The sequence below is a fragment of the Crocuta crocuta genome, unplaced genomic scaffold (assembly GCF_008692635.1).
Source record: "Crocuta crocuta isolate KB4526 unplaced genomic scaffold, BGI_CrCroc_1.0 scaffold152, whole genome shotgun sequence".
Lineage (NCBI taxonomy): Eukaryota > Metazoa > Chordata > Mammalia > Carnivora > Hyaenidae > Crocuta > Crocuta crocuta.
In genome coordinates this window covers 6,486,791-6,506,207 of record NW_027528798.1, presented here as the reverse complement: position 1 = coordinate 6,506,207, position 19,417 = coordinate 6,486,791, and the positions used below count along the sequence as shown (strand labels likewise).

Sequence of the window (19,417 nt, the reverse complement as noted above, 5' to 3'; positions counted from 1 at the left end):
CAAACATCCCCCATAGGTTTCTGCGGGCGGTGGTAATGGTGCGGGCGATACAGTCCTGAATGTGGCACCCTTCCTAACGAGGCACGGGGAGGAACAGGGGTGAGAAACCAGATCACGACCACCCACCCTGTGGCCTCAGGCCGGAGAGAGTGTGAGGTTTTACTGGTGAGTCTCTCCGGGGGACGGGGCGGGGGGGACGCAGTTTGCCAACAGAGGGCAGGACGGCCCCAGAGGCAGAGGCGCAGGGTGGAGGCAACCTCAGCTCTCACCTCCAGCTCCTTCTCATCAAAGTAGCGCAGCCACTCCAGGGGGGCCACCTCATTGAAGCCGTCCAGGAAGGCTTTGGTCTGCTCTTCCACGCCCCGGGTGAAGCGCCAGTCGGTTAGCAGCCTAAAATGGAAGGTCAGCCGTCAGGGGCGCCGAGATCCACTGCTCAGAGGTGCAGCTCGGGGCCTGCAGCCAGGCTGCGGTCACACGGCAGCAAGGGATCGGCTGACGGTAACCAGAAGCCACCGGAGTCTGTGACGTTCTACCACCTCCTCCACCTCCCACCATCGCTGACGAAACTTCAGGCATGTGGAGGTGAAGACACTAGACCGAGAGACCCGAAGAAGACACACAGGTGAACGAGCGTACAGACGCACTTGAGGGAAGGGACTTGGGCAGGCACCCGGGACACACAGATCCTGCCAGTGAGGAGAAGGAAGAGGGAGATGTCTAAGTCTCAGGCCTCTTCAAAGCCCTGCAGACTTGGAGGCTACCATATGGGGAAAAGTGGACAAATAGGAGCTCTAACAGATGACCCTGGGCTCTGGTTTCCTCAGCTCTGGTCAGCATGTGACTGGCCCTGGGAAGCCATTACAGGCCACTACCAAACGGGAGGCTGTGATCCCTGGTGAAATACCTAGGCGCCCGGCTGGAGGGTGCCCCAGAGATGAGGGGGCTCTGCCCGCCACCCCCACTCCCCAGCGCTTGAGGCTCACATGATATACTCTTCCTTGTTCTCCTCTGTCACCCGGATGCTCTCACCACCTTCCTTTAGCTCATGGGTTGTCACCTTGCCCAGGATCTCCATGTCCTGGATAAAGTACAGCTCCAGACCACACTCTTCCAGGTTGTTCTCTCTGGGGGCACGAGACACCAAGAGACAAGAGGTCTATCTTAGAAGGCTTTCCCCTATCCTGCTCCGTCACTCACATCAGTGCTCATGGGATGCAAGGACTCACAGGTAGCCTAAATCCAGAACAGCGACACGGACCTCACCCTGAGGCACAGAGAGAATTCCAGAGTGGCCCTCCGGGGAAACCTGGGAGCCATGCATCTCCACAAGCACTTACACAGCCTGTAAGAGCTCAGGGCCACTCTGGCGGAGAACATACAGGCCAGCCGTGCCTACTCCCCATCCACAGAGCCCTTTCCTCCCAGCACGGTGCAAGCGAGGGGACTCACTTAATCCAGACAATAGAGTTGTAGAATTCAGGGTCAATAGATTCCAGGTCTTTCAGGGTTGGCCTCTTGTTGAGCATCCGCTTATAGAAAGGGAGGGTGAAGCCTGTGTCAATGAACTTTCCATGATACAAAGCCTGAGGAAGAAGAGACATGGAAAAGGGGTTCAGTCTTCACAGGACCTTGCTCAGGGCAGGCTCTTGGACGCTCCTGACCAAAGCCCAACGACTGTTACCTGCCCTCTCTCCTCAAGAGCAACTATGATGTTGGGACAGCCTCTCATCACACCTGCAAACCACAGGGCAAGCAGAGCTTAGGAACCCCCGGCCTGGCCAGCATGCTCATCCACCAGCTCCCTGTTCCAGCAGAGGCCTGCCCCACACACATAGCACAGCCCCAGGTGGCAGCCCTGACTCACTGGCGCTCAGAACTGGGTGGCAGAGGCAGCCAAAAATAATGCAGACGCTGTCAACGGCAAGAGCTGGCGGGCCAGTGGTGAGTAATAGTCTAGGGTTTTACTGGTCTATCCTGTCGGCTGCTGGACCAGGCGGGTCTCTAGACCTGGGAAGAATGTGCCCACTTCCTGAGCCCAGCACCTTGGCCAAGAACTTCCAGACAAGGGGAAGGGACATATTTAGTCACGGGCTCTGGAGTTCCCGTGGGCAGAGCATTCAGGAAGTCAGGAGGAAGCAAAGGAAAGTGAGCGATGAAACATCTCAAACTACCAAATATGGCAGAAGGACCATGGCTCTCGTGGGCTCCCCCTTCTCAATCCTGGTGCTCTGCCCTCATGAGACACTCGACAGGACACACGTGACATGACTCCCTTCTCTATTCACACTGTGTTCCTGTTTCTACATAAATATGGGCACCGTGACTCCCTTTTCCCTAGGGTTCACCCACTCCCTGACAATGCCTCCTACATCCTGACCAGTAGTCTACTAGGGCTCTGTTCTAAGCTAGTGATGATTCCAAATCCCCTTCCAGAAATGGGCACCTCAGTCAATTCCCCCAAACGCTTCGACCGGAGGCTCATGACAAACCATGGTACGACCTTCCCCACATCTCCTCTCCCCCCGCGAGACAGGCAGCAGGTGGGCAGTGTCTGTCATGCCAACATCCCCCCCAGGGTGCACACTGGACGTCAAGTGAGTGATCGCTTGACCAGTCCAACACAGATCACACAGAAAACCCTCTCAAAGCCCCTGGGGGCGCCACTGAGAGAGCTCTGAACACCCTCCAGAACACTAGCTTTCTGCATTTCTTGTTAGGAGCTGTGTGAGGAGGAGATGGGGCTCAGAGACGGGGCACCCACTGCAGGCGGCTGTTGGCGTGTCTGACCTCCCCGGCGGCCGCCCTCTCTGCAGATCTCGCTGCAATGCATCTTACCATAGCGATGAATCTGCCAATAAAGCGGAAGTAGGTGAGGTGGTCGGGGTTGATGGAGGAGGCGGGGTTGATCTGCAGGCAGTAATTGTTCTTCCCGGCATATTCAAATAAACAGTACATGGGGTTGAGCACCTCGTGGGACAGGAGGAAAAACCACTCCCTGTGAGAGAAGACAGAGAACAACAGGGTAATGGATCCCTTTCTGCACCCCTGCACTGGAGATGTGACCCTTTCCTGCTATCCTGACTTGGCTATTGTGGAGACACGTGTCCCTGGTTGCCGAGTCCCACTGGGATTAACACCTGATACAACCTGTATTAACAGCTGGTCAGTGAGCTAGGGTGAACCAGGACGACAAGTGCACTTGTGGACAGTGCTCAGGAAAGCCTGCGTGCCTGTCCTGGGCTCCCGGGTGATGCAGGACTTTACATCCGATATCTTCAGTGTGTGTCTGAGGGCAATGTGTCTGATGGTGAAGGAGCTCTTTGTACCCGGAGGCCACCATGCACAGTTGTGTAGGCTATGCACTGTACAAGGGCACTATGTTAAAATAGCATAGATTTGTACATTTATTACAACAATTTTTCTGCATGTAAGCAGTCAAGCTGTTTTTTTTCCCCGATAAAACCAGGATACCATGACCATGTTCCAACAGGGAAGGGTCTTGAGAAAGGGCATCTTTTTCTAAATCTTGCATAGGTGCTGTAGGAAATCGCCAGCCTGTTTTCACCCTGAGTTGGCAGTATGATATGAATGCACAGTAATATGTTCCTAAGTCCTAATGCATGAGAACTCTGTACTCCACGCTGCCTCTAGATTATAAACCTCACTCCCAGCAGCTATGCAAGAGGTGTCTCGCTTCCCCTGCTATTCACCCTCCCCTCATCCCACACCCCATCACCATACCCTTTCCACATTTCCACGCATTTGTCTGAACCAACACCCATGCCTTGGCGTCCCTTTGTGGCCTAGGTACAAGCCACAAGCCAGAATTCAGGGTCCTTTCAGGCTTGAGCTGAACCAGCAGGGGGACATCCCAAGGGGGCCAGTCCCTGGCTGTGTGTGGCCAGGCAGACGAGGAGTTCCTTCGATGCAGAGGGTGCCTCAGTATCCTGTCCGTGGTTCTACCCTGTGGTAGAACAGCATGACGTAACCTACCATAGGGTAAAACCACTGGCAGGACACAGAGAGACAGACACACACGGGGTGGGAGCCACACCACCAAGCAGAGCCTGGAGAGAAGGTCACCATGATCACCAGAGAAGAGCAATTGATCCACAGGGGCCAACATAGAAGGCAGCACCACCGGCAGACAAGAGGATCAGAAGCAAGTGAACCCAGCACCAAGAGAGAAGATGTCCATACACCGCGAGAGGTCAGCGAGCTGAGCAGTCACCGCAGGCCAGGACGCTCCTTCTCCCTGCCAGGGGACCTTCCGTCCCATTATCCAAGCAACCTTTTGTCAGAGTCTGTTAACTTTTGCAGGTAGACTGGGTGAGGGCAGGATAATGCTTTAGGCTCTTTTTATGGGTACCTCAGCCATCTCAATTTTATTGACCCTCTGTGCATGATGTGTAGCGGAGCCCCAATCAAGGTCCTCTGGACTGGGACAGAGCTTATACATGTCAGGCACACAGGGATACACCAGATTTAACCTGCCCCAGTTGCCCAGGAAGGGAAGCCCAGGGCCAATTTTAATTGAAACTACATGACACCACTATTTAGCCACTCCCCACTGGTTCAAGTACAGAAATAATGAACCACTGTCCTCAGCTCTCCCCTCAGGAGCTCCCAGCCTCCCCACAGACCAATAACTAAAGGGTCAGTTCCCAGCCCAGAAGGGGACCCAAGGACCCTGCTCCTGTCCCCGTGTGGACCGGCCATACCCATGCCCACTCCTGAAGGTGCAGGGGAGTTTAGGGAGCCAATCTGAGCAAGGGGAAGGCAGCTTTCTGGCTGGAGGCATTTCTGGGGAAACAGGGTGCCACACAGCTTTCTAGGGGTGATGAGTTTACCTGGCAATGCCTCCGTAATCCAGGCCCTCCTCACCGCGCATGATGATGTAGAGCCGGCGGCGCAGGTCATACGGCTTCATGTTCATGATCTGGAGAGACACAGCATCGTGGCCAGACTGCCACTCCTGCCTCCGTGGCAGGCTGGGGTGGGGCAGGGAATTCTAAGGCCTGCTCTTCAGCAGAGACTTGCCACCAAGGCCCACACCTTGGAAACTACCATGTGGGTTCAACAGGCCACATGACAGGAGATGGGGTGGTGTGAGGGGCCTCCTGTTTGCTGGTCTTAGGCAGCACAATCATTCTCTAACCTGTTGGAAAGAATCCTCGAAAAGCGTCTGCCTGGAAACACTGATCTTCACATGGCTGGGGAGGGCATTTGACTGGGAAAAAAAAGGGGGAAAGAAAAAAAGAAAACAAAGCCCAAATCAGGACCTCAGTCATAACTATTCAGTCAAGTCTCGTGTCTGTACAGGCTTCCCCATCTTGCTAGACCAGTAGCGGAGAGTCTGGTGCCCTAGAACTGGGAGCTGGTTTCTTGGGGATGATGTCAGACAATCGCCTGGGGTAAGACAAGTGACCGGCCACCCTCTCCAAGACACACGCACTTCACCACCTCTGCTAGGCTGGGAAATCATGCTAAATCAACTCAATCACCCAACCTCTCGGGGAGGTCCAGTCCCAGAACTCACATGGCAGAGGAAACGGAACTGGTGATATTTCCACCGAAAACTTCGGTCGTAGGCACCAGGGGAACCCTGCTTCGTCCTGGAAGAGCAAAGATGTTCTAGAAACCATGTGATTTCTCAAAAATTAGTCATGTATCTTGTTAGCCCTGCGAAAAGCTGATGCTATGTTAAAGACAAGAAAAGCAAGCTGTGAAGGAAAAGAAGTGACTGTCATTAAGGTCTTCTATAGATAGATTTGAGGAGTAAAAAGAAAAACCAGAAATAAAGCCAGACCTCTNCCCGCCCCACCCTCCCACCCCCAGCCTTGTTTCTGTGACATCAAAATTGGCCACCAGAGGGCAGTAAGAGGAGCAAGAGAATGATAAACCCGGGCAGTGTGAACAGACACTAACACTGCCTGTGCAAAGTCCTTACCCAGACTCAAACCCCGGGCGGGGATCCTTAAAGGTGGTGGTGCGAGTGTTGTGGTCCACAAAATAGCGCACCCCCTCACTGGTGTACTTCATCTCCCACCCTGGGGGCAGAGCCGGTTCCTGGATCATCCTGGAAGCAGGGGAAGAGAGGAGGTAAGGGGTGGGGTCTCCTTCTGGGCCTAGGAGGAGGGGGTTCCTGGAGTGCTGCTTTCTCTCTGCTTTCACCAGGCCCTGCATCCTTGAGGACGGGCCTTGAGGAAAGGCACCTGCTGCCCAGGTCATGAGGACAGTTCTACAGTGCAGAGAGGTCATGTCCCGAGGCCAAAGAACCAGCTCTGAGTGGACGGCCACGGCCTGAGTGGCCACCTGAGATCCTGAGACACCACATGCCCCATCCTAGACTAGCTTCTGGAGGGGCTCCCTCAAACCCTTTGAAATCACACTACTGACGGTAGGCACAGCTGGCACAGACAGCACCAGCAACCCCTGCCAGTCAGGCCAACCTCTGTCCATTGGGAAAGTCAATTCAAGGAGCCACTTTCAAGTCTCACTAGGCCGACACTACATGGTAAGGGTCTTGGGGCACTCATGTTTGGCTAAAGATCCCAGAACATAGGCCATGGAAGACCCGTGCAGTTCGAGGCACTTGGCCAGCACTGGCGCTACCACCCGGCCGACCTGGCCGTGTCCTTACCCCTGGGTCCGAGGGTCCTCCCACTGCGTGGTGCGTGTGTTATGGTTCACGTAATACACCCGTCCATTGTCCTGTCTCTTCTCTGCCATGGAAAAAAAAAGAAATCAATCAGATTGAAAGATCTTGGGCTCCACTCTCCTCTGGCTCCCATGTCCTGAGTGCCAGCGGTCTGAATTTCTGCCCCTGTTCCAGACCTGTTAGAGAAGTTTAACCGATGAAAGCCTGGCTCACTCACATCTGTCACTGGTAAAAAGGACAAAGAGAATCTTTCCCTACCGGGGAGTGGGGGAGGGCCAAACACATTTCCAACTCAAGATCCAGTAAGTTCTTTGGTTGGTCGATTTGTTGGAGGAAAGGGGGTGATGTGGCAACACGGAGGGGGAGAAGCCCCAGCTGAAACCAGAGGCGTAATTACATCCAGCTGTGCACAAAGCGGAGGCGCGGCCAGCCTCCCCTCAACCCTGGTCCTGTCCCCAGTCCCTCATGGGCTGGGCTCTGGTCCTGCAACTGCTCCATCCAGGCAGGGTCACTGTAGGTGGCTGCATTTTCCTTCGGACCTTCTTGATCAGCTCTCGGTACCACAGGGCCTACTTACTCTCCACCTTCCCTCTTTCCCCCTGTGTGAGGGCAAAGCTTTGTTCTAAAGCTCTTCTATGCCGGCAAAATGCCATGCAGCACGTGTGCAATAAATGCCTGGGGCTGCGGGAGCTTACAAGGCCCACCTTGTTCTTATACCTCAGTGTGTGCTTCGAACCAGGCCAGTGTCTGGGGTGTTCGGACACATGGTCTCTGGTCTCTGGACAATCTTTACTCTCTCGCCCTCTTCTGGGGCATTGATGATGGCTTGGGTGCTCATGGGAGGGATCCGGGCAGAACCAGCACTAGCTGGCCAATCCAGGCTAGTGACAGGGGAGAGGTAGGGACAGGAGCACTCCGTCAGCTCCGAGTGGATGGCAGATGAGATGAAGGGCAAGGCTCTGAACCCAAGAGAGGTCACCTTTCCCAGGAAGTTCGTGAGCCTTCAAATCGGCTTCTGTCCCCCAAATAAATGATGCTAATGACACTTCTTTTTTTTTTTTTTTNTTTTTAACAATGACAGGGTGAAATTAAAGAAATAAAAAGAATCAGTTCCAGAAGCTACAGGGAAACCAAAAGCTAAGAAAGGCCTAGAGATGAGGAATCCACATCCCTCCCCTCCAGCTTCAGGCTGCAGTGTCCCCCATATCAACCCAGGGTGTCTAGGTCTCTCTCTGTCTTACATGGTATCCATTATTTGACATAAATTCTAAAAACACAGACAAAAGGAAAGAAAGCAAAGATGTCCAAGATTATTACAGAACTCACCATCACCTCAGAAATCCTTATGGGACTGTCCCACAAAAGTCGGGCTTCCCAAGAAGGTGCTACAGAAAAGGAGAGGCCGCTTCCATCCCAGAAGCCTCTGCTTTAAACTAGATCCTTTGTGTCTGCTCTGCCACGGGCCAAAGCCAGCGCTAATCATCAGGCTGGGGGATCTGTCCAGCCTGCCTGGGGCCGATGCCCTCATGTTGTCCGGAGGCCACCTAGAGCTGCCTCACTGCATGTAATTTCAGAGTTTGGGGGCTGGGCAAGTCCTACCCGGAGCATCTAGTCTGCCTCCTTTAGGAAGAAGTACACTTGGAAGCATTTAGTCACATGGTCAGGGTCATGGGTCTAAACCTGAGGTGCCCTGACCTCTGACTGCGGCGCAGGAAGAACCGTGGGGTCTCTTCTAGAGGTGCAGAAAGGGACCTAGGACTGAGAGCAGGAGAGCACAGAAGATCTGATAGCAGGCTCCCACTAAATGCAATTCCCACTTGGTGCTGCTGCTCTTTCTGTTCACTCTAAACGCTCCATGGGGAGGTGGCCCTGTCACAGCCCTGGAAAAGCCACACAAAGCCCAAAGGATGTGATTAGGAAGGTTCCCTGGCCCTCAGCCAGATGGTCTTTTTTCTTGGTTTCATACCCATATAATCTTGTGTGTTTTCCTGATCGCGTGTAAACACCACAGACTCTGACCAAGGCTCCTATTTCCATCTCAGGTATTTCACACCTGGCTTCTGGGAGCTATTTTTGAGGCGCTGCAGGTGCTCTTACTTGGTGACCATCATGTAGCAGAACTTAATCATGTAGCAGATTGACATGGTGACCATCATGTAGCAGAAAAGAGATCATTTGACTCTGCAGATCCAGGAACAACTCTGGGTCCCTGGTCAGAGCGTGTACTGGCTGCCAGACAACATCACAAATTCCTGTTGAATCTGATGTTTACCCTGCCTGGCCAAGGACCCTGTGTTTGACTCCTCACATTTGACTTGCTGCTAATCTCTGAGATACCTGTGACCTTTCATCAGTTCAAAGAGCCAGGTGGCTCATCTGTGATTTTAAGAACCGTCTGGAGGCCTCACTAACCAACACATCCCCCTAGAAGGTCTACGAGGTCCTTCTAGTGCTCTGGAATACAGTGGTAATTCCCTAAGTGACACCCTGTGGGTCTCAGGAAGGTGACAGAACCTGGTAAATTACTACAAGGGAGTAGTATGTCTACACTTAAAGGATCCAACTCAAAAGCTATACTTTCCCAGGTCATGTTCATCCTATCATTGTCACCTCCATCTTTACTGGTACACGTGCCCCTGCCCAATTCAATACCATCTGTGACCGCCATCAAACCAGTATCTACTGTCTGCTACTGGCCTAACCAATACATTAAAGCTGGCACATGCTGATTCCTGCAAAAACTGAGCCCCCTGGGACTCTTACTGTACTGAACAAAACCCTGACCCAGTTCAGAGCGGCAGAATGCATGGAATCTCACCATCTCTCATGATCCCTTTTCGCATGGCTACTTCTTCCCAGAATAGCCATAAAGCCCATAATTTTTCCCAAGTCAAGGACGGCCATCCCTCTAACTCATTATTGGCAAATCACGCCCAGGACCTCAAACTATCCAATGACGAGGAGAATCCAGCATGGCGTTATTAACCAGCAATGACGCGCCTCCACAGAGTTGCCACCCGGCGCTCAACTCTCTCTCTGGCCTCTTTCACACACAACAGGGTTGCAAATAAAAAGGTGGCTTTCTTTAGTCAAAATTAGGTTGAAGTCCTCCAACATCCTGGCTGCAAAGAAAGGTTTGGTAAGGTGGCTCCTTCCAATCACACAGCCACAGACCTGAAACCATTGCACCTGTGGGTAAGTTGGCATCAAAACGTCTTAATCAACGACAGGATGGATGGATGGGTAGGCTGTTCAAAGTCAGGACCGAAACCCAACAGTCCCATGGCTGCTAAGGGACTTCGTCCGCAGGGTCACAACCCTTCAGCCATGGCGGGTGAATGCTACAGGGGTGCAGGGGAACATCTATTACTTTCCCAGCTTTCCAGCTCCATTGCCTGTAACCTCCCACTGGGGTATCCCTACAGAATGTGCTGGAGAGAAGCGAAATGGGAAGCTGAGGGATGGGAGTGAAGAAGACTCACACGGAAAGAGGACAGAGCATCAGCTGACGGACGGCGGAGGACACAGAGGTAGAACTCAATACTTACCCCAGCCAGGAGGGAGGGGGCCCAATGGGTCATGGTCAGTCGAAGCACTTGAAGACTAAACACAAGAAACACAGCAGAACACAGAGGTTAAAAAAAAAAAAAAAGCCGCCGGTTAAAAATAAATCGATTGATAAAAATGCCAAGGACTTGGTTCCACATTTGAGCACTTTGTACGGGATACCGTGGGGCCTTAGGTGACATCAGCTCCTCTCAAAAGTTTTCTTCAAAAGAGAGAAACCCAAAAAGAACCCCACACACGGAGGGCCCCAACGGGCTTTGGAGATGGTGGAGCGAGGGAGAGGAAGATGGGCGCAGAAGAAGGTGGGCCGGGGCTGTGGAGGCAGANTGGAGGCCAGGGTGACTGAAATCACCACCACCTCCAACTTTCTCCAAGAACCACACACAGGAGGGGAAAAAATATCGCAGGCCTTTCCAATGAAATCATTCCCACAAGCCCTGCCCACGCCCAGAGCTTCCTGGCTGGGGGCTGGGCCCTCCTCCCTCCAGCTCCCTCCTGGGTGCGCCGGGAGAGGGAGAGGGAGCAGCCGTGGTGTGCAAAACCAGCCCAGACTGAGGGCACATTCATGCCCCAGGCCCCTCACCTCCCCCAGGAATGTTTTGCTTCCCTTCACAAAGCACCTTTATTCTCCTCCGGCCTGAACCTGAAGTTGCTCAGTGTTCTGTGTGTGCCTGTCTGGGGAGGTGGGGCTGGGGGCGAGGTGGCAAGCGAGCAGGAGAGACAGGAGAAAGAAGGGGGAGCGGACTCCAGGCCTTGAAGGTCACTGTTTACATTCGAACCCCCCACCCCCAGCCTAATTCTGCTGTGAGATCCCTGGGGCAGGGCTGCGGTGGACCAAGAGTTCTCATATCCTGCAGGGAAGCGGGGCGCTGTCAAAAACTCTTCATAGTTAAATAAAACAAGTATTGTTCCGTCGTTCTGCATGTGCTTGCTTGCTTGCTTTTTTCCCCCCTTTTCTTTCCTTTTCTTTTCTTTTTTTGCTGAAGCATTATTATTTCACTTACTAAAACTTAATCGTCGCACGAGGGGATCAAGTTCTCAGTGCAGACTCTGGGCTGCCGGCTGGCTCTGTCTGGGGGTGACGGAGCCACACACGGGCAGGAGGATGAATGGAGCTCAGTCTCGGCTTGAGAAAACATTGGTGGAACTCAACTGCCAGTGGACCCCCCCTACCCTTCACAGCCAGCCCTCCGCCCCCGGCTGAAAGGACAGAGAAACTTTCTTTCCAAGGTGGCAGCACAGGCAACTCTTCCGAAGCAAGTTCCAACAAAGACGTTTAAGTCTTGAAACCATTGGTTCCTTGGTGGGACAGAGCTGCCTTTCAACAAAGGGCCTCCTAACCGGCAGAGTGAAATTGCACGGAGGTGTGGGAAGCTGGGCTGTGCTCCATTTCGGGCCTGTTACCATCATCCCGGAGGATGTGCTCACACTTCCATCACAATTCAGATTTGGCTGATGGTTCCTCAAAAAGATCTCCCAAACGTGCCATCTCCCTGAGGTAATTTTGGTGGGAGCAGGCTGGGAGGCGGGGTGCAGCATCTCATGAAGCCCAAGTTCCTCCGGCTTTGTTTTCCAGTTAACATGGAAGAGCAGGGGCTATAAAAGCATTCGGTCACAAAAGGAAAGGAATTAACTTGTGAAATACGCATGCATTTCAGAAAATGAAGCCAAAAAGAACTCAGTGAGGAATGAGCTGTAGCAAAAGGGAAGAGAGGCAGGAAAGGTTGTTTTAAAAAAGTAAAAGAAGCATTCAGAGCAAAACTGTCTGCTGCTTCAAGTCTTTTTTTGGAATGAGTGGATGATCCACATGGCACTTGGGCGCGCCAATGGGAAATTAGCTCCCAACTGGTACCCAGTGGGCGTCAGTGGGCTGACAGTCGTCTTTTGCACAACTCTGCAGCTCAACAGACCAAACAACTTTTACTGACAGCCTTTGGGACCTGCACTGAATTAGAAACCAAAAACATTTATCAGCTATCAAATATTTCCCTTCCCAACACCACAGCACCTCCAGTGCAGGCACACGACGTAAAGACCAGCTAATTCGATGCTCCCACTCGGAACTTCGGGGGAACGGCAGTAAAGCACAGGGTCTGCTGGAAAGCAGGGCTGTGGCAGAGTCCACAAGCCACGGAAGCAACGAGAGCTTAACAGCAGCACAAGAGAACAACGTCCTACATGAACTATTCTTTTGCCTTGCCTGCCCCCGATTTCTGCCAGAGCTTGGTTCCTCCTCATTCTGCTAATTCTATCAGCTACCCCATTCCCATTTGCGAAATTCCTTTTCTGCTTCAGTTGAACCTAGTAGATTTCTACTACTCATCAAAATCAACTGTGACTAGTATACAAAGCACAGGGAGGAGATTAAAGAAAAAAATGATCACCCTTTTCTTAATTCTTGCCTTTTTTCAAACTTCATACAATGTTGGCTCTCTTTTGTTATTGCGGGGTTTTTTTGGTTTGTTTGAATTTCCTTGCCATCATTCTATTCTCATCTTATCAGATCCACACTCCCCAAAACCTATGAAAAAGGGACAGAGAAGGAAGCAAGAGGGAAGGGAGAGAGGCCAGAGATAGATAAACATGAACAACATATGAGATGGAGTCCACTCAAAACACTTTTATCTCTTCCAGTTAAAGAAAAGCACTTAACTGTTCTGGACATTTCTCCCCCAATGTGCACAGTACAACTTGGAAAACAAGAAAAGAAAGTGGACAGAAAGAAGCCAAAGAGAAACAAAAAATAAGAGCCACATCATAGCTTCAAAACCAAAACCCCAAAACTCCACATCTCCAGTAAGTCAACCGACTGTCCCTTCTCTTCTCCCACAGTTCCCCCAAAAGGAGAGACCCCAAGTGTCACTTGGAGCACAGGGCACAGGTACAAAAGCACAGAGAAAGGGGCCTGGAGGGACTACAGTGAGAAGAAAGATCCTGGGATCTGCAGGTGACTCTAAGCGACAAGACAATTGTCATTACTAGTAAGAGCAGAAGGTAACACTGTTAAATCATTTTTCTGGTAAACGTCCCTGGGGTGGGACATCTGAGGTGCAGGCTGCGAGCCAGACAGCTCATGGTGAATTCAAGTCCCTCAGGGACTAAGCACTAAGTTCCAGTAATATTTTAAGATACAAACTCAGAAATAAAGAATGTCTAGCAAATAGAGCCGAGGGCTCTGGGAAGGGCATAAAGGTTACATATGGAAGGCAGGCTCCTTTTTTTAAGGATCCACCCAATGGGTGCAGAACAAAACCAGGTATTTGAGAGCTTAATCCAAGGGGCTCTCTGCAGAGTAAGAAAGGAATTGCCTCTTTCTGGATGATGCAGTTTGGCATCCACACATCAGGAGCCACAGAATGACCTGGTTCAGTCCTGCAGACACCAGCTACAGCCTTTAGTCATTAAGGGAGGGCCAAAGCGAGGGTAAAGGGAATGCCACAAAAACGGCAGCAGGTTGTGAGATGGGTCCTGTCACACTGCACAATACACACGACTAGGTGGGCATCCCCGCTGGAATGCAGCAGGATCACAAAAGAAAGGGCAAAGGGAAAGTGCGAGGGCAAAACACAAGTATGTGCATGACAGTAACAAGAAACAAAGACACGCTGGGGCATCAGGAAAGGGAAGCTTATCAGAAATAAGGGGAACAAGGGGCACCTGGGTGGCTTAGTCGGTTAAGCGTCCGACTTTCGCTTGGGTCATGATCTCGCGGTTCGTGGGTTCGAGCCCCGCGTCAGGCTCTGTGCTGACTGCCAGCTCAGAGCCTGGAGCCTGTTTCAGTCTGTGACTCCCTCTCTCTCTGACCCTCCCCTGCTCACGCTGTCTCTCTCTCTCTCCTAGAAATAAATAAAACATTAAAAAAAAATTTAAAAAAAAATAAAGAAGAAGGGGAACAAGAAAAGAAACTGAAAATGTGTGTGATGGGGCAGACAGCAGGAAGGAGCTGTGGGAGACTGCGATGTGGGGTTCCCTGGTCTTCCATCTTGAACTACATGTCATGTTCTCTCTAGAGCAAGTAAAAAAGAATGAGGTCTTGGTTTCAGCCCAGCAGGAGGAGGAGGAGGATAGGCCACTGGTACAGTATCAGCTCTTAAGTCTTCCGAGTTAAACCCTGGGCTAAGGCCAAATCCCAAAATAACTGTATGAAAGCGACTCTTCTTACTTATAACCAGGACATGATTCCAGAGCTAGCGAGGGGCAAAGCAAATCCAGGGAAGAGGGAAACCAACAGAGAGACATTGAAAGCTGACCTGTAAAAGATTCCTAAGATGTTTTTCAATATGAATCTTGTTTCACAGAGAAAAGGGAAGCATCACCTGTATCTAGAACCCTGCTGAATCTCCAACAAAGCTGGTAAAATAATTTTAGAGTACTCAAAAACATTTTTTTTTAGTGCTTCATTCTTCCTTCTAGGGGGCTCTCCAGGGCAAAGTTCTACCTCTGCATGTCTGGAATGGCACTGCTAAAATGAGAGAGGTGGCCAAGAGAATTGAAGGTTCCAAAAGACCAAGTGGAGGTGACCTGTAGAACCTTCCCTCTGGCCCACCAAACACGTCAGTGAACCGACGTAATGTATTTAGTGAATTATACAGAAAAAAAGATTCCTCTAAGAGTTTTTGTTTTTATTTCTTTTTCTTTTTTTTTTTTTAGGGCTTTATTTTTTTACTTAGAGAAGCTGAGTAAGCAGGGAGACAAAACCAGTGTGAGACTCCTAAAATATGTCCTTGTCTCTAACATAAAGGATAGATATGTCCAGACCTTCCTAGTTTTGCAGGCCCGACGACCCAAGAAAATGGCAGAGAAAGTCTTTGGGGCCTAGCTCTGGAGGAACAATTTCTGAAAATGCAGAGAATGATCAGATCGCATCGAGTTTTGAAATACGCCAGAGCCAGATGCCAGGCGTGTGTGAAAGGGGCTGCGGAACACAAGGCCTGGCAGAGAACAAATGCCAAGGGCTGCACCGTGAACCACAGGTAGGCATTACAGATGAACTTGGAGACAAGTCAATGATAAACACTGTGCTTCCTGTTCATCCATACTAAGGAAACTGAGGTTCCTAGTTTTCTCACTCTACAGTGAGCATCAGCCCCGACAAACAGAAGAGAAGACCAGCTGGCCTAGGGAGACAGCACCATCCCTTATGGCTGATAGTGGAGCTCCTGCTCTGGGTTAGCAGAGAAAAGGCTGCAAACAAAGGCAAAGTTGACAATGAACACTAATGAGCTAAGTGGAATTAAAGATTTTCTAAGCATCTAATTAGAGAAAGTATCTAAGTTAGAAATGGGTTGTGGGGGGCACCTGGGTGGCTCAGTCGGTTAGACGCCTGACTTCGGCTCAGGTCATGATCTCACGGTTCGTGGGTTTGAGCCCCGTGTCGGGCTCTGTGCTGACAGCTCAGAGCCTGGAGCCTGCTTCAGATTCTGTGTCTCCCTCTCTCTCTGACCCTTCCCTGCTCATGCTGTCATTCTCTCTCCCTTAAAAATAAATAAAACATTTAAAAAAAAAGGAAAGAAAAGAAATGGGTGTGAACCTAGAGTTCATTTCAACCAGAAACAATGCTGACTAAACTCAGTGATTAAATGTTGTGGACCAGCTCAAAAGGTTTCCAGCCTCTAATCCACCACCTTCTGTAGAGATTCTACTACAGATCCCAGCTTCATGTTCAAGGTGCCCTGAGAATATGCAGAGTTCCAACTTGGTAATTCCACCTGTCCCCGCTAAAGAGGCTGTGTGGCTACAGGGAACCAGGCCACTGGTGGAGGCTCTACTGGGATGGAAGGAGGGATTGGGAGGGTTCCTGAAGGGACACAGTCCAGGAGGCCATTAGACACTTAATTTGGGATCACAGCACTATGAATTCTGGAGCAGGAAATTTAAATGCTGTTCTGTAGGTGATGACCACAGAAGGCTTTAAGCCAGTGATTAAAATGACAGTGACAGGGGCAGCTAGGTAGCTCAGCAGGTTGAGCGTCCAACTCTTGATCTCACCTCAGGTCTTGATCTCAGGGTTGTGAGTTCAAGCCCTGCACTGGGCTCTAAGATGGGCATGGAGACTGCTTTAAAAAAAAGAAAAAAAATTTACAGTGATAAATGTAGAGCAAAAGTGATCAAGTGACAGTGATATCTGAAGACTGTCTGCTGGGAACAGGCAGTACAGATTGCAGGAGAGAGCAATACCAACAGAGACAACGACGGAAAGGCTACCCTAACCATTGAGTTGGGAGGGATGAAGGAAAATTAGGAATCAGATAGAAGGAAGTTGAACTAGACCAGGGGTCACTAAACTTTTTCTGTAAAGGGCTAGACAGTAAATATTTCAGGCTTTATAGGCTATATGATTTCTGTTGTAACTACTCAACTCTGCTGTTACACTGTAAAACTAGCCAGAGTCAATACCTAAACTACTGGGAGTGCTTCTGTGCCAATAAAACTTTATTTACAAACCAGGTGTGGGCCCATTTGGCCCACGGGCCATAGTTTGCCAAGCCCTGATCCAGACCAACTTTAGAATTCCCTCCTTCCTTGAGAATGTGTCAAATAAGAAAGATCTAAAGAAAAACAGTAGCAGCAAAGAAAATAGGTGGCTGGTTTTTTTGTTTTTCTGTCTGTTTTTTTAATGTGGATTTATTTTTGAGAGAGAGAGCTGCAAGCAGGGGAGGGGCAGAGAGAAAGGGAGACAGGATCCAAGCAGGCTTTATGGTGTCAGCACAGAGCCTGATGTGGGGCTCAAGCCCACAAACTGTGAGATCATGACCTGAGCCCAAATTGGCATTTAAGCTACTGAGTGGGTGGCTGTTTTGTTCTGAAAAGTTGAGGTAGGGAGAAGTCACAGCTGACCTTCAGGTTTCAAATTAGAATAAATGGACTTAGATGGAGGGGCAAGAAGAAAACTCCAGCCTTGGAAGAAAGATAGTAAATTCAGTTTCAGATATACTGAGTCCTTAAACACAGAAGCTGGACATTGAGTTACTAAATTAGAAATGATGCAATTTGAGGAATTTCACTGTGATGAGTAAAATCTCCAGAGCGCTGATGTTTCCAGCCACCGTCTTCCCACTCACCAAACAGGTCATCAGATACTGTGGGAGGCGGCACATTCTGCAGGGCCAGGAGGCGCCCCTCCCTCTGGCAAGCCCCTGCCCTCTCACCTGGTAGAGGAATCTTTGGCTGAAGTGCTGCATGGCGCCCTGAAGCTGATTCCGCTGTGACTGCCACTGCTCGTAGTTCCGCACGTACTCGGCTGTGGGGCGCTGCCAGGTGGTGGTCCGGGTGTTGTGATCCACATAGTAGAACCTGCCTCGGGGGTCTGTGCGTTTTTCCCAGCTGGAAACATTAAGGTCAGAATGAATACAGTGATCACCCACCCCTACCCTCAAATTCTAGAGAAATCTCCAGATGGCTGACAAGGAGGCAAGGCACTGAGGGAGGGTTAAGTGTGGTGTGTGGCGCAGGAGCCTGGCTGCTCCGGGGAAGCACAGCCAGGCCAGCCCCAATCTCAGAGGCTTCTGGGGCTTTCATGATTATAGTAGTCATTGCTCTACAGCAACCAATCCCTTCCCACCATTAGCTCCTGATTTCCATTTAGGAGATCCATGTTTTTCTGGGGAAGGAGGGGACTCTGTTCCCAAGTCCAGAGTTGAACAGCTGACTGGATTAGGGGTAGGCATGTGACCTACGCTGAGCCTAATCAGAGCCAATCTCATGACTTTTGCTAGGAATTCTGGGGAAAAAAATGTCATCTCTCTTCCTTGCCAGATAATGACTAAGAAAGCATGCAGTCCTGGGAACAACTGGCTGCCATCATGGACCCAAATACATTATGAAGTTGACCCAATAGATGGGAGAATAGGGAAAAAAAAGCCAGCCCCTTGGTGATGTTGTTGTCACTAGATTAGTCTTCACTTGAAACTAGAGTCTAACATCTAGAATTTTCAGTTACATGAGCCAGTGAATTTTCATTATTTAAATCCATCTGGATCCTAATTTTTGCTACTTGCAACAAAAATCATCCTGATATAAAGTGCCAGTGAAACATGCTGCATGGTCATGAGAAGAAGAGTTGGTACAAACAACAGCAGGATTCTCTACATCATTTTTAGTGAGAAAGCAACCTTTCCAAAGGGGTCCTAAATCACCCACGGGCAAGGCAAGGCTAAAACAGATGGCTAAAATCTTTATCTGTACTTGGCAGGTATAACTGGATTTGTACACACTGAAGAAGTGATCAAGAGAAAGTAAGAGAGGGAACTTTGTGGAATGATGGAAATGCTTTACATTTTGAAGGAGTATAGGTTACAGAAATGTATGCATTTGTCAAAACTCAGCTAACTATGCACCTGAGATCTGTATAGCTCATTGGGTGTAAGTTATACTTCAATTTAAAAAGTGAATTTGAATCTAATCAAGCCTCCATATCTAACTACAAGTTTATAGGACAGACTGGATAGAGGAGCATATCACCCAACATTTCAAGGTCACATCCAGAATATGAGAAATTCTACAGAACAAAATGCCCAGGATCTTCAACAAATAAATGGAGGAAAGGAAAGGAAAGGAAAGGAAAGGAAAGGAAAGGAAAGGAAAGGAAAGGAAAGGGGAAAGGAAAAAGGAAAGGAAAAAGGAAAGGAAAGGAAAGGAGGGGAAACTCACAGTTTAAAAGAGATCTATGAGATATATCAGCCGAAACTAATGTGATAATCTTCAGTTTGAATCTAACTCAAACAAAGCAACTGTATAAACATTTTTAAGACAACTGAGGAAAATGAAACACGGACTGGGTGACCTGAAGTAAGGAAATATCGTTAACTTTTTTGGGTGGGATAATGGGAAATGGTAGTTTGTTTTTTTAAGTAATCTCTATGCCCAACGTGGGGCTTAAACTCACAACACTGAGATCAAGAATCACATGCTCTACAGACTGAGCCAGACAGGTACCTGTAGCTTTTTTTTTTTTTTTAACCCTTATCTGTTAGAGATGTATATGATGTATTTATGGTTCAAAGGATATGACATCTGGGATTTGTTCTAAAATTCATCAGTCCCCTCCCCTGAAAAGTAGGAGGTCAGATGAAACAAAATGTTATCAGTTGTTATGACCAGGTGATGGTTACCAGGGATTCATTGTACTATTCTCTCAAATTGGGTATATGCCTGATTTTTGCATTGTAAGTTTGAAGGGAGAAGAGGGAT

General features: G+C 49.8%; 1 protein-coding gene across 1 annotated transcript in view; it reads right to left on the bottom strand.

Annotated features, from left to right (window-relative positions):
• WWP2 (WW domain containing E3 ubiquitin protein ligase 2) overlaps positions 1–19,417 on the bottom strand; it is a 135,196-nt gene that overhangs the window by 4,222 nt on the left and 111,557 nt on the right. The window contains exons 10-20 of the mRNA XM_077755471.1: positions 17,377–17,551; positions 10,210–10,264; positions 6,644–6,725; positions 5,951–6,079; positions 5,540–5,615; positions 5,159–5,230; positions 4,851–4,939; positions 2,836–2,995; positions 1,450–1,583; positions 984–1,124; positions 164–390 (exon numbers count right to left, since the gene is read on the bottom strand). Coding sequence (XP_077611597.1) covers positions 164–390; positions 984–1,124; positions 1,450–1,583; positions 2,836–2,995; positions 4,851–4,939; positions 5,159–5,230; positions 5,540–5,615; positions 5,951–6,079; positions 6,644–6,725; positions 10,210–10,264; positions 17,377–17,551 — 1,340 coding nt within the window. The remainder of the gene's footprint in view (positions 1–163; positions 391–983; positions 1,125–1,449; positions 1,584–2,835; positions 2,996–4,850; positions 4,940–5,158; positions 5,231–5,539; positions 5,616–5,950; positions 6,080–6,643; positions 6,726–10,209; positions 10,265–17,376; positions 17,552–19,417) is intronic.